We start from the raw sequence: 24,442 nt of genomic DNA, 5'->3' as shown, positions 1-24,442 counted from the left end.
TTATACAAAACAACAAGCATAATGCAATATACATCATTATCATGTATCTATTACACATGATCATGGCCAACATATATGTATAGAAATCATAATACACGTAATCTTATTGTATATCAAATAAAATTAATATACACGATATGCATTACTAACTGTAAGAAAACGTATGCACATACATGATATGGATACGATGATGTCATAAGGTAAGATTTTGCATTATTTATACTATTTCAAGATTATACAAGTTTCACTTACTTGACATCGTTTTTCTGATACTAGTTGTAACTTCGAAAATATGAGGGAAAGCATACGGGGCCGGTGCGGCAAGGCACGAGGCTGCCGGCCAATCGAATCCCCAGCAAGACCACAAGGGGATCAAATAACACATTTTAAAATTAAAGTTATCTAACGAGAGAGTGAGCTCTGACGCTTCGATCCCTGGGATCGGTGAGCTCGGCGATGCTCCAGCATCCTAGAAAGGGAAAAAGATAGTTAGCGGGGAGAAGGAAGAAAAGAAGAAGGAAGAGAGAAGAAGAAAGAGAGGGGGAGGGAGAGAGAGAGAGGGGGGGGGTGCACGTGTGCTCCAATTTTTTTTAAGGGATGTTACACCTTCCCTGATGGCCATAAGCAAGCTTAAAATCATACGCCAACTCCAAGCACAACAGTGTGGCCGAGCATTTCAATGGTGTGGAGAGTCATACTTGTCCAATATCAGTATCGATTAAGAATTTAGGGCATGGATATTTATTTATAATAGAGATTCAAATAATTTCAATATTGCGGATTAGGAATTCAGGGCATGGATATTTATCTATAATAGAGATTCAAATAATTTCAATATCACGGATGACTAAATCACCATCGTGCTAGAGGTGGGTGGTAGTGTCCCAACCAACTAGGTGTAAACCTTGAAACCCTCTTCTTTTATCCAAAAAAAAAAAAAACATTCTAAAAAATTTAGCAATCCTATCGCGAGAAACGTGAGTCCAAGAAGAAGAAAGGAAATGAACATGCATCGGATTTAAAAGAGAGTTAATGAGGGTGATGTGTCCGTCTTAAACAAGCATGGAGCATGTTCAGCTAGCTACTATCTTCAATTTACCTAAAATATCTTCATGATCTTCAATAAGAAGCCTTTTAGAGTAAATTTTAGCCTCAAGATATTTGAAAAGAAAACTCCTCCTTCATGTTCATATCCTTGAAGGCCCGATAAGAGTAACTATTTTGTGTAACCTCTCCTAAGGGCAGAAAGAACTACGAAGGCTACCAATATGAAGAACTTCACAAGATAAAGCATCGACACGAGGTCACCAGCCTACCAACTCTGTGATAAGACCGAAATACAAGAATTGAAATAATATCACTATCTCTACATTCATCAACAATTCAAAAAATGAGGTTGACTTGCTTCAGCGGTGCCCCTGTGATATTTCATTATAGTGAGAAAAAAGAGGGAAAGAGAGCGACTGCGTGAGAAGAGAAGAGAAAAAAAAAGAAGGTAGAAGTGAAGGTCACACATGTGCCTAGCATGTGCATTTGGTTCTTTTGTTATAGAATGCTACGGGTCAAAAACTTTTATATATGTCCTCTAAGAATAGTCCAAACTACCTTTCATTTAAAGTTTGTAAATAGAAAAGTCCCTACCTCTATGCACTCAATCCACATTTAGTGCTTTCGAATGCATTATCATGGGAAAACACATTTTAGTCATTTTTATTCCCAAAATAGTTAGAACCATTCTTCAAACATGAGCACAAAAAATTCTAACTTTAGTTTTTTTATTTGAAGCATTTTCAAAGTGATTAGAATAAAGTATATCTTTATTTTAAATTTATTTGTAAACCTTCATAAGACTTGTGTATATGTTTATACAAAGATTATAGATATTTTCACACAATTTAAAAATATTTTATACAGTTTAAAAATATTTAAACACATTGTTAATTACAAAACCTTACAACTTTGGACCCATATTGCCAGTAGTCCTCAGAGGTTCTCGCTCTCCACGAAATGCGTAAAATGTGGTTGTCCTCCATTGTTTGATGAAAGAAAAGTAGACATGCTTGTTGGTGAAGAGATTTGAGTTTGGTAGCTTCTTTGGATTTCATTTGTCTTATTGAGAGAAAATGAGAAGTAGCAAGTATAAGTTATGGACATATAAATATAGTCTTATGGCAAGAGAAGTTGACCAATAGTTTTGCTACCATCAAATAGGATGGAAGGTCTCACCACATGAGAGTTAGGTTTCCTATATTTAGGCCAAATTGGCCTATAGGAGGGTAAAGTACAAATTCTCCTCAAAAAGAAAATCAAAGCTCAAGGGACAATTACATTTATTGATTGCCCTTAACATGAGAGTTAGGTTTTGCATTTTTCTACGTAGATATTCTCATTTATTTTTCGTGACATATTAATTGCCCTTAACTTTGAAAAACCTCTGAAAATGTCTCTTCAATTAGTTATCTGTTATCCGTTAAGAATGATATGTGAGTGATAGCGATCAATTTTAGGGAACTATTTTACCCTTATTTTAAGAATAAAAAAGGATTGAAAAGTTTGACATATTATGGTAACATAGTTAGAGGGGTGAGAGATTTCTCAAATCTTAGAAGATCAATATGTACCATAAAAATAAGCTTGGTGAAGAGATTTGAGTTTGGTAGCTTCTTTGGATTTAAGAGATATGTTACATGTATCCACATAGGAGAAAATAAGATACTTTTTAGGGCAAACGTGCAAAAATGAACAAGTCAAGCTCCAGAACTTTTCATGTACAATTTTCTCTGTTCTTTAAAAAAAAAGAGAGAGAAGAGAGGGAGAGTGGCGTGTTAAAGTCTGCCATAAATTAACATTAGGTTGATAAAAGAGTAAATTGAGAGAGAATTAAAAAATAGCATATAAAGACACACCATTCTTTTGTCAGAAGGCATCTTCCAAGCCTGATGGTTAACATCAAGGGTAGGTCTAATGCTATCTGAGAAGGCAACAGTATTTATAACCACCAACACCATCCAACCTTAGCTGTGAGACAGTGAAAGGGACAACATAAGACAACACACCAAAGCACCAAAGCACCAAAGCACCAAAGCAAAGGAGCATACATACCTAAAGAAAATGACATATGATTAGCTTATGCTACTTTAATAAATGAAGTGAGCATCTGCAAACAATGACAGCACAAAGATTTGTGCTTCAAAGATTGCACACAACTGAGACAGCACAGCTTTTAATCAAAGACAGGCCTTCTTATTAACTCTGCCTCCAAACTGGAACCAAAACATGCCCGAGCTCTTAAAGGCTGCTCACAAAGCAAAGGCAGCAAACCAAGCTGCAGAAGAAGACCTTTGGGTCTACTACAAAGACAATGGGCATGGCATGGCCTGGCCTGGCCTGGCATTAGCCACCAAGCTGACACCTCTTCTTCCTGCAGAGAAGTGGGGGGAGCTGTAGAGGAGTCACAGGGAGCACCAACGCTATCCAACACTGCAGATATTACTACAACTTGTCACTGTCAAGAACAAAACCAAAACCACAGATGAGTGCTGCTGATCAGATGATGGCAAGAAGACCCATTTTACTCCTGTAGGGTACACAAGCCTGATCACTTCTCCTCTGGCACAAGGCTAAAAAATAAAAGAAGAAATATAATCAAAGGAAAATTTTCTCATAGCATATCATCTTGAAGATTGATAAAAAAAAATTAGTAATTTAAACAAATGACTTCAAGCAAGATTCTAACTAGTAAGTTGAGAAAATTTTAATCTCAGTTAACTATACAGCTGACACAAGTCCATGGAACATTATCAATATCCACAAAATCAGGCCAATCTAAGGATGGAGCTAGATAGAAACAATACCTATATATGACTGTAAACTTTGAATTCTATTTGATTTGGATTTGCACGAAATAAGTTCGAAACCTAATGAAAAAGATCGGAGCGCAAAGCGACGATCTTGTGGATAAATGTGACCCCAATTAGTCAGTAAAAAGAACTGGTACTTAAGAAGAACCAGTACACTTACATAATGTGCAAGAAAGTAGGTAAAGTAAATCGTAAATGTCCTAAAAGTAAAAGAAGACAGCAAAAGGAATACAACCAAATCATAAGGATCGATGGAATGAAGGGAGTATTGTAATGTAAAAGAAGAAGCTTTAAGTTAAGAGAGCAAAAGAAACATAACTTTGTAACAGGAAAAAAACAACGAAGGTATGGACCTCTCAGGAAACATGAGCCATCAAGCTCAACTTTTACTTCTATGGATCAACCCTCCAAAACACCTATATAAATTATCAACCCGACATTTTGGAAAACAAAAGAAAAAGATATACCCAGCAACAAAATGGTTCTCTGTAAATTGAACTATTCTCTTGTATTCATGGTGTTCCACAGATTCATTCTTCAATGGCTCCAAAAAGAAAAGTAAATGTGATTTCCTGGAAACAAAGAACTAGGAAGCAATTTCCAGTCTCGGCTCAAAACAGAAACCAGTGAATAGCTGGAGGGGAAATCTCTTCATCACCGGGCTTTTTGCAGCCCACTTCCACAGTTTTTGGCTCATGTCGAAAGTGAGAAGAGCGGGGGATCCATAACTTTGTATGTAAATCAGATCGTCAGTACCACTGCTTGCAAAAACATCGTCGAACTCTCCAAATCCTTGAAAAAATTTATGAGGCATTCGAGCAACCTCACGCCAGTCCTTTCTATGAAGCTCCCAAATGCCAATCCCTTTAATAATACCAGGCCGATCTTGCTTCCCAATGCCACCAACCATAACAAGCCTATCTTTAAGGTTCATCAGCCGGCCGCAGGTAAGAGAGCATGGCACTGGTATTGCCATATTCATCAGAGATGTGTGAGCCGGCCTGGTTGAGAGATCATACATTACAAGACAATGGCGGGGCTCAATACTCCCCAGAACACCAGTAGAATAAATTAAGTAGTACAGAACTCCATCACAAATAACACATTCATCGCCTCCTCTCCACCCTACTAGAATGTCATTGTAGGGAGTGACCCATGATGCGCCATCTGACTCATAAATATGGATAGAGAAGTTCCACTGGTAATATTCTTCAGGCACTTGCTTACATTTTGCCACAACTACACTGTAATTGTGGGATTTCCTATTCACAGATACAGCAAGCGCACTGTAATCTGGTGACTTTCCACCAGGAGCATCAAGAAGCCTCCTCCAGTCTCTGGTGATTGGGTTACACACAAAGATCCGGCTTCTATTCTCGCTATCCATCAAACATACCAATCCACAGGAAGAAGAGGTAGACCAGTTGCTCTTCTCAATGCAAGGGAAATCAAACCCATACCATTTCCGAAGACTTGGGTCATAAGCGTAACCAGACACGGCTTCCTCGCTGCAAGTGAACATGAAGTACCATGGCTTCTGTGGTACCATGTTGCTCCATGTATACCTCCCAGAATGCACGGCTTCATACCATCTTTTGCACACAGACCCTGATCTAATTATACTCACAATGGGCAGAGAGGAAAGGACTTTTTCTAGGAGGTCATCAGGCAGAATGGTATCCAAGGAAACTGATGTGCCTCCATCCTGGTCATCACTGTCCTCAGAAACTAACCTATATGCTGCAACCTCACCTCCATGGGAGACAGCAGGATAGAATTCCCACTCCTCACTTTCCATTAGGAAGATAAGATTGTCCAGCAGAAACAAAAGTAGCAACCTGAAAGAATGTGATGAAATGGTGAAGATGCAACAAGGAAACAAAAGGAAAAGGGTAAAAAAAACCACCAGAATCAAAGCTGCACTCAAATATCAGCAAATGGGTTTATATCTAGATCTTCAAAGTAAATGACAGAATCATAAATCGAACATCCAAGCTACTGAAACCATATAAAACTTCATTCATGTAATGCCAATAAAAAAAAGGAATGATAGAAAACAAAAATTTTAAAGAGGACAAAGATATGGGCAGAACACTACGACAAGAAACGTAATAAAATAAAAGACAAGGAAATAAAGGATTAAACACCCCCCTAAAGCAACTGAAATAAGATCATCACATATAACAAACACTGAAGCATTCATACTAATGGGAGAAATCAACAGTAATAAAATGAAACCACTACCTCCATAACCGAACAAACACCCTCTAAAATAACTGTTACATCTAAAATATCATCAAACTAGAAAGTCGAAATCATTCACATTGGAATAAAATCCAACATCTAAAAACACACCTCAAGACGTGACAGGAAAAAAAGCAGAAAAAGCTTAGAAACACCACTCAATCGATAAAAAGCTGCAAAATGCTAACGCTGACCTTTTCGCATTTAATATATACGTCCAAGAGGCCAAGACCCATTATTGTTTCAGACGAATAAGAAAAGATTATATTAAAAAAAAAAACAAGATAGCACCCCCACACCAACCTCGCTAGCACCACAAATTAAGAAGTAAAAAAAATAATCTTTAGTAACATTAGAGAATGAGAGACGATTTCCTTTCTTCTACCTCAATAGCAGCGCACACAGAAAGGAACACACCAAAAATCCAAACGTTTTGCTCCCCTTCCCCCTTTTCCTCAATCAGAAACCCCTATGTCCCTTCATAAAACATTTGGGTTCTCGATATCCATTAAAAAAGAACGCCTGATTTAGCACGAAGATGGTCGCCAGGGCATGTGGGTGTCAACAAAAGAGGCCCATTCTACACAAATCCCACCACACCAAGCAAAAAGAAACCAAAAAAAAGAAGAACCAAATGGGTACCTCCAAAATCGTCTACTCCTTCAGATTTTAAGCAGTAGATTGGCAAAACAACCAAGTATAAGGCCCTTTTGCTCTCAAAGAAAGTATTCAGAGATGGATAGATGAAACAGTAGGGTTGGTTTGGAGGCAATATATAGTTCCCAAACGACAGAGGAGGCAGAGAGGTCAGGGAAGGCGGTTTTAGAGAGGAGAGAGGAGAGAGGAGAGAGGAGAGAGGAGAGAGGAGTTTTTGGGTGAAGGCTAGTAATATATATAGCTGTTGCTCTTTGACGCCTAAGCTTCTTTGGGCTCATTTATTAAGGAAGTGATGGCTACCTCCCCTGAACCGCTCATTTATTGTGGAAGAATAAAAGCTCGATGTTCTCGCAAAGTCGTGCCCTTCCCCTCTTACAGCTGGAAAAAAAAGAAAAAGGTGAAAACTTTTTATTTCCCTCATCTAAAAAGTGATAAATTAAAATCTCAAAATTACCAAGGTCGTGTTTGATTCCGGTTGAGAGAGCAAACGGAAAATTAAAAACGGATCGAAACTTAAAAGAATGTCTTCTCTCTTATTCTGCTAGTAGTCTTTATTTATGACCGATGGACTATATAAAAAGTAAGCATAACTAATAACTATAATAATAATAAACTCAACTAATAAAACGAAATGGCTTATACCAATGCGGTTGTAAGCCTGTAAACCTACAATCAACCTTAAAACATACAGTTTTCTTAGTCGCTACTTGCTTGCTGGTTTACGAGCCTCAAATTAGTTTAAAATAAAAGAAATTTGTATACAACACCCTATTTTATAACATAATTATAGTTTACGTCCTATATTTTATTAATTTATAAATCAAACACTTTAATTTAACGAACATATGCAGAAAATATCCTGGGTTAGATTTGAAACTAACACCGTGATAATATTTCGTTAAGAAATAGAGATATTTTATTTTTAAAATGACTAAAATACTCTTAGTATAATTTATTTGATAATTTTTTTAAGTATAGTTAACTAAACTTAGAGATTTAGTTAAGTTTTAACTAACCGATCTAACAACATAATATTTTCTGTACATATTTACTAAATTATAAAGCTCGATTTTTAAATAGTAAAAATATAGATATAAATAATAATTTTATTAAAAGATAGAGTGTTAATGCAAATTTTACTTTAAATAAAATGCTTTTAACCAGCTTAAAACATGATTGCTTGTTGGCTTACAAAGTCAGTTGAGAGAGCTTACAGATCGGTTGAGGAATTATAAGCCAGTTGCAAGGTTACAAGTCCACATACCAGTTTAAATACAAATACAAAAGACTGCAAATAAATTTAAAATACAATCACTGGCTTATAAGGCAAGCTTGCATTTATACGCCCGCAAAACCCCAAACAAACCCAAACCCTAAAAATTGAGCCTTCAAACCAGCTTTTAAAAAAATTACAAAAGCAAAATATAATTAATTGCTGGCTTACGAGGCCTGTAATTTATCTTTAATCAAGTTTAAAAATTGAGGAGAAAAAAAAAAAACAAAATGGGTATAAGATGGAAGATTAAAATAAATAGAGCTAAAATGATATGCACTTACTTTTCATTTTATAATCTTATTCATGTCCTCTCTCCTCTGTCCAAAACTACAAATATATTCAACGGCAAATCCTAATTCCCCTTGCTCTCCTTTCACTAACAAGCCTCCGACCACGCAAATAATTTTAAACGCTTATCATGTTAAATGAGCATCATCTTCTCTACCAATTGTAGTGTCTCCGAGACCTTTGATCATCAAAAGTAATCCTCCTTTTTGACACATACACATCTTCTATAATCCGCCTATTTCGCTTAAAATATCTAATCTCTTTTATATTATGGTTTTTCTTTATTGGTAGTGCATCATAGCTATAGACCAGATATAATATATAAAAAAAAGTTAATTACAAGGTAATTAATTGTGTTTTCATTATTTCTTTAAATTATAAATCAACTGGTGTTTGGAATGAAATATTGAAGGATTGGAAGCGTGCAAACAACATCTTACTACACAAGACTATGGCATGGAATGATAAAAGATTGTGATGTTTTGATAAAGCTTTTTTTTTTCTACTATCTAGAATGACTTCAAATATACACATTATTAATATACAATTTATCAGAAAAAAAAGACATGATAATTATCTATCTATTTTAGTGTAATATTATTGAGCCTACAACGTATTGTTGAGCATCACATGTGAGGGTGACATAGTCCCACATTAAAAAGAGTATAAAAAGGTGAAAGAGTTTATATAAATATTTGGGTTTTTACTTAATAGCTTATGCTTTTGGGTTGAGTTCGATTAAGATTTGTGTCAAACTTTATTTCACTTAGACTATGACTCTCTTATATTCCTAACAAATGGTACCAGAGTTGATGGTTCGGTAATCATAGACTACACAAGGCAATTTGGTGACTCTAATAGAAATGTAGGCTCTTCTAGAAGAGTCATGATACCGTGATAGTTGCAAAGTGGTGCAACTGGTAGAGATTTAGGACAAAGGTGAGGAGAATTAGCACATGAAGCTCAAATTAGTAGGTTCACGGTGACTTGTGAAGAGCAATTGATAGAATTGAAAGAGACGAACTCTTAAGACCGATGGGTGACTGGAAGAAAATTTGGGCACAAGGCTTAGATAAGAGTAGTAGATTACACTCGACGGAGAGCTGTTGGTGTTGGATTCATATGCGAAGGTGGAGATTGTCGAGTGTCAAATGTGTTAGAAAGAGAGAAAAAGTGAAAAGATTTATATAAATATTTGGGCCTTCATCTAATAACTTCTAATGTTTGTGTCAAATCATATTTTACATAGACTATGACTCCCTTATTGCCCCCAACAAATAGTATCAGAGTTGATGATTCGACAATCCTAGACTAATCAAAGCAATTTGGTGCAACCAATATGGTGGTTGTAATAGACATGCATGCTCTTTTAGAAGAGTCACGGTAAACATGATAGTCATAGAGTGGTGTGACTAGTGGAGCACAGCTCAAGCACGGATTTGGTGTACAAGCTCGATTATACTCAATAAAGTAAACGTCTTGTTTTAGGATAAACGTGCTTAGAATTAGCGAATGGAGCTTAGACATGGAGCTTAGACAAGTGCATTTGTAGTGCTTATGAAGAGCAATTGATGATATTTAAAGAAAGAATCTATTGAGGCTAGTGGATGATTCGAAGAAAAATTATCAAAAGGCTTGATTAAGAGTAATAGATTAAACTTGAGTGTTGAATTGATCATTGGGCCCAACTCTCTTAGGTTTAGCCGGAACCTGCCTAGTCTTATGAAGAGCAAAGACTCTCTCAGGGCTGAGACTAGTTTGGCCACCCGATTGAGCCCAAGATGGTAATGTGCTAGGTCTTTGCCCACCTAGCTCAGCACGAAAGTCCAACATGCTAGCGCTCACACATGGACCATTTCTGAACTAGTTCAGAGACCCCTAAAATGGTTCAGTAACCAAATATCTTTTTATCATTTTCATATCTAATCAAGTTTACTTTTCAAAAACTAAGACTAACTAATCGAGTTCGGAGCTTAGCCTCAAACCAAACGAGGGCATAGGGTTTAGAGATGAGAACCTTATCTCGTTAAGTTTTTTATGTGAACTCATGAATTAGTGCTAATTATTGTACCATGCGGTGGAGAACTTTTTGCAACGAAAAATTAGATCGGTAGCTTGGAGGATGTATATAATATTAGAATATATGATTACTATGATTTAGTTTGAAATAATCTGCGACTGTTATTATTGTACAATGTTTTGGCTTTATAGATATCAGTTTCAACAAATAGAGGTACATATAGAGGTACATTTAGGGTACACCTTTATATGCACCTTGAAACCAATTAGCTCTTTTTTAGGGTGCGGTGCACTCATAAAGGCCACAAAAACTGTTACCTTTTGTACATTTTACTAATTAAACTGAACATGAGAAAGTTAAAGAGTTAGACCAAGTTCTGCTCTCTTTTGAGTAAACTACAAGCAAGCACTCAATTGTCACTATAGTAGAGACCTAATATGAAAGCTTGTTCCAACCCGCTTTGCTCAATTCATCTTCCTCGGACGGTCCCAGAAGTCCATGGAAGATATATAATCTCGTAGAGAAGTTTGGTGGTTGTGAAAGGTCTGGCTGAGGATGGTTTTGACTTCAGATTTTCTCTCAATCTACAAACTTTTTTCAAATATAACATATAGACTTCTAATCTATTAAAACAAAAAAGAAAGGAATATATATATATATATATAGATAGATAAAAGTCAGCAAGCAAGCAAGCTAGAGAGAGGTGGGGTATGAATGTATCCTAATGTTCTCCACCCCTTTTTGGACGGGCAAAAGTGGGGCTAGGGAGTTGGTTGGATTGGGTTCCTTTTTTGATTGGTGGAGGGGGCACCACCACCCTTTACCTAACCTACATATGATATATGGCCACAACTACCATTGCTACTACTCATCAATTCCTCAAATTAGGTGGCTCACGTTTATTTGTTTACATCATAACATGCCCTTCTCCCATATCCTCCTCATGCATCACACTCATCACCCATGAGAGGCTGCTCTTTCACCACAGTGGGTTTCTTTCTTCCTCTCTGCTTTCTTGGGTCCTTCTACTGTTCATCAATAGTTGAGGAATGAGAGAGAAGAGAGAGACTTATTAGATAGGAGGAGTTAGAGATCAGGGGGGCAGATGGGTTTTAGAGTGGCAATGAGTGTTTGTCATACTTTAGGTACGTACCAACTCTTGTAACTTGGTGCATATTTGTGTATGGTTTCTTCTACTAGCCCCATATATGCTCATGAGTGTGTCTTGGTGCCTTGCAAACCTTTTTCCATGCACGGTGATATCATTCCAAGCATGTGTAAGAGAGCAACAAATGTCATCACTATGGTAGGGTAGGGCTCAAGAAGGGGCATAAGTATGAGTATTGTCAAAGCAAATATTTTTAAATTGTTAAAATATGAAAATTTATGTTTCTCTTGTCGACTTAAGTTTTCGAGTAATTAGTAAGTTGATATGATATCAGAGCACGTGTATTTATTTTGAACCCTATCTATTGTTTCAAATATAATTTTTATGTATTTAAATTAAATACAAAAAATGAGTTAATATTTAAAAAAAAATATTAAAGATTTATATGAAAAATTATCTCATCTAAGAAAATCTATGGCATCCATAAACATATTAAATGACCAATTAACACAAAAATTTAAACCGTTAAATAATTCATTTAAGTTTTCTCTTACTCAAATTAGAATTTTATTAGTGCATAACAAAATGGCTCATCCCCCAGAGGTAGGTAGAGCCCATGTAACAAAACAACATACACACTTTATAGGAAAAATAACTATGTTAATGCACCAAGCATAATGTGATTAGCTATTGAAATTGGATTTTTGGCCCTACAATATCAAGAATATTCACAAAGAAAGATGCATGAATCATGCAACAAAGAAGACTCCCTGAATTCTAAAATATATATTATATATTGATATAATGTTGTTTTTCAAGCATGCCATTAGGCTTAAGCGTTAACTAATCGTTAAATATAAAATGGAGACAAAATTAAGTGTACAACAAAGATAACCATTTCAACCACCATTACGCTTAATTCATGAGTTATTGCATTAAGGTTGATCAGAGACCATCAAATGTGGCATTCAAACAGGAAAGGCTCATTATTAAGTAGTGGCTTTTCCACTAATCCACTCAGTTCCTTTTTAGCCTAAGCCTATTGCCTCTCAGACACGCTTCACTCTCTACACTTAAATAATTCTAATGGCATTGTCAGTGCTAATAGGGATAGGGATGGGAACAATTCTTCTTATTTATTATAGCATAAAAAGGAATAGGATTAGAATACCTTAATATTTTATCTTTATTATTATTAATACCCTACCAAACAAATATTTATTATTTTTGACTCATGTAGTTTTATCTTGAATACATCAAAAACATTCTCATGTCAGTTCTTTTAGTATAATTAACTACAAATTACAAAATGCCCTTAATACCCCCTCAATAATTAAAGTTAGCTTAGAGAGTTTTCAAGGCATTAAAAGTAATATGATGGTGGCTAATATTCCTCAATGCTTAATTAATATGTTATCTTCCATAATTGGTTAACTTCATGAAGGAAATATATGCAACAGTCCCAAGGGTAGTGGGTGCAATGTTACAACCATTAACGAAGAAGGTACAAAGCATGTGTAAATGTGAACTCTATAAGTAAAGAGAAAAGCCCATCACAATGAAAAGAATCATTGCAAAGTATGAAAGGTGGAGAGTGCCACAGCCCATCACTCGAGAAACCCAATGGCCAATGGGGAACACCCCCATACATGCATGTATCTTGATGATGGACAGGATTCAATGGGGATGGGGATGGGGATGGGGATGGGGATGGGGATGGGGAGAGAAAGATATTTGCCATTAAGACCAACATAGAAGCTAATGGTTGGGGGCATAGATTTGTTACCAAGAAAGGGGGGCAAAGAGATATGAACTATGAAGTCGATATCAAACGTATCATCGTCGCATGGTAGATATTAAAACATACTAACAAAAAAAGGTAAGCAGAGGTGTCTGTGTTATATTGCTCTAAAAACACAAGCAGATGGGTCGCAGGGTTTTTATTGTCTTTCCCATTGTGCAGTTGAGTCGCCTTATCGTTTATCTAGCTTATTTTTTTGCATTCTGGGATACTCCTCTCTATATTATTCAACTCTGTGTTTCACAAGACTGTTGTTAAAATAATATAGCCAGCTTGAGCTCGGCTCACATTTGGCTCAGCCGCCGCATATATGGCTAGCTTAGTTTTAAAATAATTTATGCTAAGTCATCACATCTCCAACCTCAACCCAACTCACAAGGTAGCTCAAACTCTATATCAAAAAAAAAAAGGTAGCTCAAACTTATTTAAACCTGAGCTAATCTCTAACTTAAGAGCCTAACTCATTTTCATACCAAATTTTAGCCCCAGACTGCACCTCTAAGAGCTTAAACCAACCCAAAGTTCTAAAGTCTGAATTGTGCAAAGATTTTGCCTATTTAACCTATCTCTTGGCCATATCTTAAGCTAGTTCGATCAGCTGCTTTCGCCTATTTGACTTATTTTCTAGTTACCTTATCGAACACTTTTCGTAGCCACTTCTCACTAAGACTATAACCATCCTCTAACTAAGTAGAAAATCTATATTCGCACTAAAAAAACATGAGACACTTTCAAAACTCTAGCTGGTTAGAATTAATCTAACTAATTAGATTATGGCACCGTAGGCCGAGAGCAATATTAGACTTATTTCAATGATACACTTTATTAGTTATTTATATTTTTATAAATCTGCTCCCTAATTTTTGAGGCATAAATACAAATTTTCCCTCTTCTAACTAATTTTCTAACTATTTAAAAAGAAAAGTTATCAACATATCATAGCTTTTAGAAATTTTGATAGAATATTTTTTGAGCAATATATATATATATATATATATATATATATATATACTCAAACCATCTTGAAATTTTTTTTCACTAGAAAAAAACTTATATACTCTTGAGAATATAGGCTAACAATAGGATTAATTACACTGAGATCTCCTAAACTTTATTTTTATTAATACTTTTTTTAAAGATAATTACACATGAAAAAAAAAGACTGTTTTATCTTTAATACTTTACTTATTTTTTTCTCTAAAATAAGAGATTTTTTGTGCAATTTAGAAGATCAGTGTGTACAGATATAAAAATACAAAAATAGGCAATAGTCCCATAAATAAATAAATAAAAAATCTGCATATAAAATAAAAAGAAAAAGAAAATATAGAAGCCGGGTAAAAGTGGTAAGAAAGGAGGAAGCCACCTCGCGCTCGGTGGTTGAGATAATTGAAGTGGGGGAGTTGATTTCAGAGAGTGGTAAAAGAGGAAGGAGACATGGCATGTACTCGAGAGTTATGTTTCCGAGGCCACAATCTAAGTTAAGTCTGAACTCTGAACCAATGGACTATAAAAATAAAAAATCTAAAACCCCACCCAAAGGGGGATGACGTTTGTGTGGTCATCTCTCCACTCTAATTAAACCCCACTTAACCACTTTTACCCTTCTTTTCTAAATAGTTCTTTGCACAAATTACTAAAAAAGAGCCTTTAATATTCGTGCCATATAAGACGTCTAATTTTTATTTTTTTTAATAATATATATATATATATATATATATATATATATTTCAAATCAAGTCATATCAAAGCGAGGAGAGAGGGGGGGGAGTGAATGAAAAGATATAATGATGTCCAATCCAGCAAGCTTCGGTGACCCAGTGGATTTGATCTTGATTTGATCTCACGACTTCTAGAAAAGTACGGCTGGGCCCTCAACCCAACATCCTGTACGGCCCATTCTTCACCTGCCCCCCGCACGTGTGCTTCTTAAGCCCAGAGACTGGGCCGTGGGCTTTGCCACCGGCGTCAATTCCGGGCCACCAATCACCTACTATTATTCAGAGTTCCAGTACTTAATATATAGAGTTAAATACTATTTTACTTTATGTCTAAAATTATTTTACTCTCCTCTTGTAGTAAAATACTCCTTTGTGTGTAGTAGATAAAATAAATCAATTTTTTATCTGATTTTTCTTAATCTATATTTATCCTTGTTTCTAATATAACTATTAAACTTTATAAAAACTCAAATTTAATAAAATATATATTTGACACAATTTAAAAAGTGAGAAAAAAAATACTTATATACAAGTAGAATGATATTTTGATCTATTAAAAATTAAAAATTGAATGAATTTCAGCGCTCTATTTAATTTTTAAAATTTTTTGGGTGTGCTTTGTTAGTTTTGATAAAAAAAAAAATTATTAGTCTCACTTTAGTTATAAATACATGAACTGATTTGATAAAATAATTTTAGGCACAAGTACATGAGTTTAAAATGTATTTAACCCTAATATATAATAACAGTAGTCTTCGTATCTAAATGCTTTGTATAAAAGTTTACAAATTCATACGTTTGAGATTGCTTAGAACCAAGTTTCCACTAGATGTAGGCAGGCTACTGGGCCGAGATGGGCTGGGCCACAGGCCCAAGTTAATTTTGTTAAGATGTTAGTTGTTATTTACTTTGGATACTCATTTTATGCGCCACTTTTGATATATTTTTATTTTTATTTATTTTTATCTTTTGGTATGTTTGCCAAAATAGTTTACCTTTCATGATATATATATAGAATATTTATAGAATATTTCTAACATATTTTTATTAAAATAAAAATATATATAAATAATAAAGTACCATTATTTCTTACGGGTGTAAAATATTTATCACTTTTTTTCTACAAAGAAAATAAGAATTTTTATTTCTTGTACTATGATATTGGTAACATTTTACGGATTTAGAATTATTTTAAATAAGTTATATAAGAGTAAAATTATATTCTATTAATCTAAATTTAGTTTTATCTGTTATCAGTTTTATTTAATTAACGGGATAATAGTTTTGAAATGTTGAATTTATATATTTTGAGGGACATATTGGTTATTCTAGTAATTTAATAAAAGATTTCAGTGGTATGGCCCCTATCGGATTCAAAACGCGGGCACCGTAATGACCCGATTGGGATCCGAACCGTTGTTTCCCCTGGTCCTCTATCCAAAACGCTATCCATATTATCCCGCAATCCACCACCGGAAAGGAGGAGAAAAAGAAACCCAGCCATGGCTTCCACTGTGGCTACCGCGCTCTCCTCGACCCACCTCTCTCTCCCCAAGCAAACCTTAACTCTACCTTTGCTCCACAAGCCTCGACCCTTCTCCTCTCTTCCCTCTCACCACTCCTCGTCTCCTTCCCCCTCTCTCCTCTCCACTGCTCCCCTCCCCTCCCCGTCCCCTCTCCATTCCCGCAAATGGAAGCTCTCCGCTGCTACCGAGGAAGTTTTGGAGCCCGTCGAGGCCCAGTTGCCGGAGCCCGTCGAAGCCCAGATAGCCGCTTCGAGTGAGGCGGCCAAGGGTGAAGACGTCTTCGCGGTGGTCATGGTGAGCTCAAAGCTGGCATTTTGCATCTGGCTCTTTGGGAATTTGGTTTTTTTATGATTCTATTCTTGTGTTCCATCATGAATTTTTCTCATCTGTGGCGGATTTCAAGAATATTTTTCTTCTTCTTTTCTTTTAATTTCAGATAGGTTCACGACAGTACATTGTGTTTCCTGGACGATATATTTATACACAAAGGTTGAAAGGTGCCAATGTGAATGATAAGGTTAGGCATCTGCTATATTTCCTTGTTTTGTTTATGTTGTGCAATTGTCTTTTACTGTTAATTTTGAATCTCCCACAGAAGTTCCTTACAACATATATGAATGTTGTTTAAAGCATGATTAATATTGTTGGTTCACTACATAACTTCTTATGCTTTTGGGTTAATTGGTTATCTAAATCCAAATAATGAGATATTATGAATTAAAACCTCGCCAACGGATCCCGTATCACATTGTTTGGGCATGATGTAATTGTTGGTTGATAGCCTGACTACTTAGGGCTAATTTCTCCCTAACAAGTGTTTAATGAAACAGGTGTTGCTCAAATGTTGATTCAGTTCTGCAGCATAATTTTCCCGAGTGATGCAGTCTCAGTTTAAGATTATGATATATTAAAATGAAATGTACTTCTGAAGACAAAATTAAGAGGAAAAGGCACAGTTCAAGTATTAGCATAAACTCTATTAGAGATGCAATGTACTTAGTAGACGTCTAATGGCTAAATTATTGTTCAGCATCCTTATTCCATACATTGAGAAAAGTTAGCTGGCTCATAACTGTGTAATGTCGACTCTTGCTTAGACATGTCGAGTTCTCCAGTCTCATATCACTCAAAGTAGCTTCCTGACTATTTTCTTAACCTTGTTGGATAAGTTGGCTGGGATCAATATGTTGTGGACAATTGGTTGCCAACTCTACTGATATGATTAGTATATGACCAAAAGAATTATTTACACCAATTCAAGATTCTAGAGAGAAATCCATGTTCTTAATGCCCTAGGTTATAAAATATATCTACGCTGAGGTAAGAGAAAACTCCACAATAATTATGCCCCAGTATCCAACCCAGCTGACGGAAGCACTGAACCTTTTACATCATTACTTGCAAGTATGATGTTCTATTTTTGATTGAGAATACTTTAACTTTCTTGACATAAAATCATTCCCGAGAGTGAATTCTTGCTGCAAGAAATAGGCAAAGGACATAAGCTAATATACTAATAACTTGTCACATGATTCTATCCTAGCTATTTTCATCAGTATGAATCTTTGTTACTTGATCATTTTATTCATCAGTATGAATCATTTTGTTATTTGTTAAAACCTTTTGATCTAACTTCTACTTCATTTCATGTTTTGAAAAGTTATATTGAGATAGTTCAAGTAAGCTATTCTTAAGTTTAAATGCTAAATATTGTCTAGCTGTATAAGATTTTTAAATGGCTTCAAGATACTTTAGCACTTAGCATTCTATTGATTAATTGAATGGTACTATTTTTTATCTAAATTTTTGTTCGAGTAGTTTGTGAATCATATCATGATTCTCTCTTTGAGTTGGATGTGGGCTCAATATAAATAAACAAGAAGAAAATTTATTTAAAGCATACTTAAATTGCTGTATCAACGGTATGAATCATTATATTTTTATCCATTGATTCAAGTCCACATTACTCATATATTCATAATAGTGCCTATCACTATTGCTATAGGACTATGGCGAGGATTATGATTACGCTACTGACTAAATACTTGAGATTTTGGTTCACACAATATCCATCAGTGTAATCCAATATACGGTAGTCCTTTTCTAGAAAAACCTAATCTGAAAGATTCTGTTATGCTGTTCCTGTCAATCATCCATCCTTATTAGTCTAATTCTCATGCCTCTTAAATTGCTGTATCATGGAATGAATTATTATATTTATATCCTTTGACACAAGTCCATATCACTCATATATTTATAATAACGCCTATTACTATTGCTATAGAATATGGCGAGGATTATGATCATGCTTCTGACTAAATACTTGAGAATTTGGTTCACGCAATATTCAGGAAAACCTAATTTGAAGGATTCTATTACCGTGTTTCAAATCATTCTTATAGTCTAATTCTCTTGCCTCTCTTAGAGATGCTGTGAGATTCATATGACCACCTAGGCACCTATCACCAACCTTTATCCTTTTAATGTCAAGATAACAGATGCAATATTGACAATAGTACAATCTGCATGCATTTCCTAAAAGAAATTCAGATTTAACTAAAAGAATCTAATATTTCCAGTCTATGATGTCACACAATATTAGTGTATTTTTTAGTAAAGCATTACAATGTTGCACAATCAAGATCCATACATTTTACCAACAATGATCGTGCCGACTTGCACACGACGTGTCGGTAGCATACCGGCATGTGGCATGAAGGGTGCCATGTGGCACCCTTCCTAGCGGTTTCACTGCTCACCGTTGACCTCACGGTTGAGCTCGGTGATGATGAGCGGCAAAAGGTGAAGGTGAGTAGTCTCCCCTTTTTTTTTTTTCTCCCCCTCTTGCGGCACGCGCTGTGTTGTGTCGTGCCAGTTGGTAATCGGCACGGCCATCCTTGCTGTTTATGGCTCCTACAGGAATGCCTTACGTTATTTCATTTGACTATCAATCTCGTTTTGACCGTCAATCTCCAAGCAGTAACTATAACATCTTATGATCTCCATAGAACATATATTGGTTTATTTCTGCCTGATATAGTCGAAGTATTGCCTGCTAACTCGTAAATGTCATAACCCATTTGACTCCATAATGCAACAGATTATATTGAGCAAGGTATTACTGGTTGGAACTAGAACAAAGGCATATATTGGACAGCCAGTTGTAACGAATGCCGCTGTACATGCAGTTGTTGAAGAACAGGTATTCCTCTTCCAATTTCTTGAAGAATCCTACTTGCAATTAACTGCTTGACATTGTTGTTTTTCTGACAATTCTCACACAGGGACTGGATAAAAAAGTGATAATCTTCAAGTACAAGAAGAAGAAGAACTACCGGAGGACAATTGGACACCGACAGGTACTTGTTTACATTATTTGTCAATATATTATTCTCATTATAGGAGAGTTCTCCTGAAACTCTGGTTCGTTCATTTTGTGATGTCATGATGTAAAACATTCTATTGAAGTTCCTGGGTCTATTTGCAGCCAAACACACGGATACGGATCACAGGCATCACTGGATATCAAGACTTTCCGGCCGAGACGATGCCTGAGACAGTCCCTGCATAGGGCGATTGTAAGACTCACGCCTTGATGTCACTCGAAGCTACTACTGCGCCAACCGCTTGCCAGTTTACAAGAATGGTTGAAGGTTCATTTTACCATATTATTGGTTTCTCTTCTCTGGTCAAACGGACATCCTATTCAGGTTGTTCCCGTGTATGTCATGTAGCTGCATGTACTCTTATTTTTTGATATGTGATGCTTTCTCTTTGTTAGTGGAAGGAATTGTTGAGCAACCAAAGTTTTGCTTCTACCCGTATGCTCCAGTATAGCCTCTCTTTTTTCTTTTTCTTTTCCCTGCATGCAGATTGCAGAGTATATAAAGATTCATTAAAGTTCAAATGATTGGTTGACACAATGTAATAGATCATTATATATTCTTAGTTGCTATCATCCTCCTCTTTCATTATATATTAGAAGGTATACGTGAAATTAGGCATTAGCTCATGATACCATCTAGATGCAATTATCCCCATATTTCAAAGTTCTACCTTGCTTATAAGTGGTTAAGGGAACATCACCTGCTCAAAAATATATTAGATCTTTCTCTGTCTGCCATGGTCAATTACAATGCTAGATACGTTGTTGTTAATCGCATCTAACCGTGATTTCGTGTTAGTTAAACAAAGTACACGAGAAGACCACGTCAGCTTTCGTGGGCCCTACAGAGGAGCACTTGTCAGGGCCCCACGTCGCGTCTTATGCTCCTCTCTTCCCTCTAAAAGACAAACAAAAGTTCATTAGTCCACAACACATAGTTAAACAAGACTAAGACCATCTTAATCTCTACATTTATTATATTCCACGTGTATCCTCGGCATCTCGAAATATATAAGCAGTCAAAGTTACTTCGTCAATGTGGTCTCATTTTTAAAATATAATAGAGATAGGTACTTTGTTCTTATCATTCTTAACTGCTCTAGTATGCAATCTCTCATATAGCACCCCAGACTATTGCCCATTTACATATAAGCCCTTAGCTATGTAATAAAAAATAATATCACATGATCGACTGGTTTAGGTGTAATTAACTCTCTATTTTTACTTAATTACATCTTGAAACTAATTATCAAAAAATTATATGCAAGATTAAAATGAAATGGCAGGAATTTATTCTAAAAAAAGTTTAATTGATTTAATAAATTTTAAGGTAGACTCCATTAAACACAGATTCTATACTCGCTTGCTTGCTAGACTTAGATACTGGTCAATATTGGTTTTTTCTTTAATGTTAGATTAGGTAATAGACTGTCATTATCCCTCGCGATTAAAAGGTAATACTAAGACTAATTTTTCTACAAACAAATTTACAAGATATATGCTAGTAGTCTACGAAGACTAGATTAATTTTATCTTCTTGTAATTATCATGGCAACATCATGGCAAGCTCATGCAATGTTGCTATCTAAGTGGCCTCCTTAATGCAATTGCATGCATGCATTAGTCTTTTGATTTTATTTTTTATTTTTCAAGATAGAAATTGTTCAATTCATGGGAAGGAAGGTAGCACCTTCCAAAAAGGATTCCAAGGAAATATGGGAAATATCCACAAGAGTGATCTTTTCAGTAAGTAGTGGGTGGAATAATATTCCATGAATATTTCTCGGAGGAATTTGCTTTGATGTTCTCTGAAAATGATGTTGAGTCCTGTCAGCCCATAACATAGATCATAAATTCGATTACCTCAATAAATATTAGGGTTGACATTTAGTAGATATTCTTCTAGACCGCTATATATGTATGACTTGAGCTTATTATGATATGTTTTTTAGAATAAATGATTCAGTTATTTAATTTACATATCGGAAAAGTTAGCATTTTAACTTGCATGCTCATAATCTATGGAAATAGACTTTCTGCAAGAAACTTTATGTAATAACTTAGAATTTTCAAGCAGGATAAAATGTTACGAATATATTCACAGTATATTAATAATTTAATTTTCACAATATTTGTGCAATCTTATGATTAATAAGATACACCTTACATATGTATAATATTCTCGGATTCAAATTTTAGAAACACTGGTTAAATTGGAACGTCATAAGTATTCACTTCCGGTCTTTTTTTTTTTTTTTTTTTTGATGAATTTATTTATATATTTTTGTTTAATTATCCATTGTTCTATTTGTAGTCACGCATTTTTCCTCATAATAGATTAGTTTAGATCTTAATTGAGGAGCACATAGACTTCTCTGCTTGTCTGACTTAAGAAAATAATAATAATAATAATACTTAAATACTATATGATAGTCCATCAATCACCTACTTCTTAACACTTTAACTAATTTGTCTATCTTGAAATTGTCCTTTGAAAACTCTAATGACCCTTTTCTTTTATTAATTAAAAAAACCAATTTCATTTTCCATCACCATCTCGATTCAATTAAAGTAAAAAATATAGAAGAGTAGTCTAATGGGTTTGACACCAAATCCATCAAGTTTTGTTAATTTAAGACATACATAAAATATTCTAAGGATGTAGAAGAATAAAAGCACCTAAAACCTAACCCCTCTTAATTATACTTCTTTTACTTGTAAGAATCTAACTTTAAGTTAATTAATTAATGAATAATTAAAGTACTTAAATCAGAGGAGATGCTTAAACTATCCATCAGGCTGATCTTTGACATCCAAAGTACCTTAGAATATGCTTGGTCACTACTACAAGATTCCAATTGAGTGAATGATAGGTTTACTTTTCCTACTATTTTCTTTTAATTTTCCTCGGAGCCATATGAGGGTATTGTATGTATTACATAAAATAAATGTGAGAGATGAGCAAATATTTATTGCTGTTCACATCTTCCTAAGATAAAATTAATAGAATAGTGCAAAGATAGAAATAAAGTCAATCCGAATTAAATGAAGATAAATGTTCATGCCTAAGTTCATAGGAGGTAACAAGGTTAGTGGTTTAAGTTTCCTAGCTAGGATGCTTCAGATTTCAGTCTATTTTTACTACTGAAGCTACCGTTGTCTGCGAAGACTTACATGTTTTAGAGGACATGGAGATTTACTGTCTGATGATTGAAACTGGCTCTCATATTTTGATCAATATCATAGATAATTTCAATCCCATGAAGTGGGCGATGTAATTTACGATACCTAATATTTATGTTTACCTTTAGAAATATTAATAACATAAAATTTCTCACATTTGCGAACTTGGGGGCATTATTAGGGCTATGGTTGCACTCAGATTGAGGGCCTACTCTGCTCCTAATTTAAAATTACTCGCTTATGATCTCAACAAGGCTCTTTTTAACTTTGGCAGTTAATTAATAAAATTATTTTTTATTTAAAAAGATTTTTATAAATTACACCATAAATTTTACCTATTTTATAATTCGCATCTGGTTTTTGAGGATTTTGTAATCTAACCCCTCATTTTCCTTTATAATTCTCATTTAATACCTTGTGTTAACTTAGACGGTATTAAAAAAAAAATATTATATTATATGATAGAAAATAATTTATAAATAATTAAATTATCCTTATTTTCTTTGTCCTCTTTTTCTCTTTCTAGAAAAGAAGAAGAAAAAGAAGAAAAGGAGGAGGGAGGGGGGTAAGACGATGAAAGATAGTGGCGTAGGAGGAGGTAGGTGGAGAAGATGGTGAAGGGATAAAGAAAATAAGAGGGAATGATAAATGTATTTTAGTAATTTTGATTGATATTAGTTAGTCAAAATGACGTCAGAGTGTTAAATAAAAATTATAGGGTAAAATGAGGGGTGGGGTTATAAAATCCTCAAAGACGTGTTGTGAATAACAAAATAAATAAAATGTAAGTCGTGATTTATAAAAATCTCTTATTAAAAAAATAGAGTGAGTTCAAAGTTAAAAAAATAAATAAATAGAATAAAAGCATTTTTGATCCAAATCACTCTTATTTCGTGGAGATATCATACATCATAATCTATGGTGCGAATTAATCAGATACTAGGAATCAACAGAAGAATCTTGCCCCCAAATATTTGTGGGACCCGCGCATCCCAATCTCCAGCACACTCGTACGTGGCATCCCTCCACCCACAACCGGACCGCATCGCCACTCCCGTATCCTGCGCCGCTAACTCTAACTCTAACGTGCGCCAGATTCCCCTCCTCTCCTCACCTCTCGGCTTCGATCTTTTTCTTTCTTTTTGTGGGCCTTTTGCATATCCCCCCCATCAACCAGTTTAGCTTTATTGCGGAGAAACGCCTTTTTTTTGACACTTTGTAGAAAGACTCCTCACTTTGTTATAATTAATATTGTCAGTCTACTCGATTTTTCGTGAGTAAAATGGCTCAATTTCGTTTATGAATGGTTGGTTCTGTTTCGCGAAATATAACTTCTGGGAGGAGTTTGTTGCAAATATGTCGACAGGGATGTT

General features: G+C 35.1%; 2 protein-coding genes across 5 annotated transcripts; one reads left to right on the top strand and one right to left on the bottom strand.

Moving 5' to 3' along the window:
- Positions 1–3,099: 3,099 nt before the first annotated feature.
- LOC140780941 (F-box/kelch-repeat protein At3g61590-like) lies at positions 3,100–7,034 on the bottom strand. Of its 4 annotated transcripts, none has more exons than XR_012107607.1 (2): positions 4,328–7,034; positions 3,100–3,620 (listed from the first exon to the last, which is right to left on the bottom strand). XR_012107607.1 is itself a non-coding variant. In XM_073126666.1 (2 exons), exon 2 carries the CDS (start codon positions 5,656–5,658, stop codon positions 4,447–4,449), a length of 1,212 nt encoding a protein of 403 aa, XP_072982767.1. In that variant the 5' UTR covers positions 5,659–5,698; positions 6,490–7,034; the 3' UTR covers positions 4,209–4,446. The 4 variants fall into 4 exon arrangements, 3 of the variants coding, with proteins under 3 accessions (XP_072982767.1, XP_072982769.1, XP_072982768.1); XM_073126666.1 differs by lacking the exon at positions 3,100–3,620 and having other exon boundaries at positions 4,209–5,698; positions 6,490–7,034; XM_073126668.1 differs by lacking the exon at positions 3,100–3,620 and having other exon boundaries at positions 4,209–6,626; positions 6,747–7,034.
- A 9,410-nt stretch (positions 7,035–16,444) lies between these two features.
- On the top strand, positions 16,445–20,287 carry LOC140782936 (large ribosomal subunit protein bL21c). The gene is made up of 5 exons (XM_073129826.1): positions 16,445–16,795; positions 16,938–17,018; positions 19,602–19,703; positions 19,786–19,860; positions 19,989–20,287. The coding sequence occupies exons 1-5, from the start codon at positions 16,478–16,480 to the stop codon at positions 20,070–20,072; spliced, it is 660 nt and encodes a 219-aa protein (XP_072985927.1). The 5' UTR covers positions 16,445–16,477; the 3' UTR covers positions 20,073–20,287.
- Positions 20,288–24,442: the final 4,155 nt, after the last annotated feature.

Source organism: Typha latifolia, chromosome 2, assembly GCF_019914945.1.
Source record: "Typha latifolia isolate L0001 chromosome 2, TyphaL0001v2, whole genome shotgun sequence".
In the NCBI taxonomy this organism is placed as follows: Eukaryota; Viridiplantae; Streptophyta; class Magnoliopsida; order Poales; family Typhaceae; genus Typha; species Typha latifolia.
The sequence above is the reverse complement of the archived record's forward strand: the minus strand, read 5'-3'. Positions and strand labels throughout refer to the sequence as shown.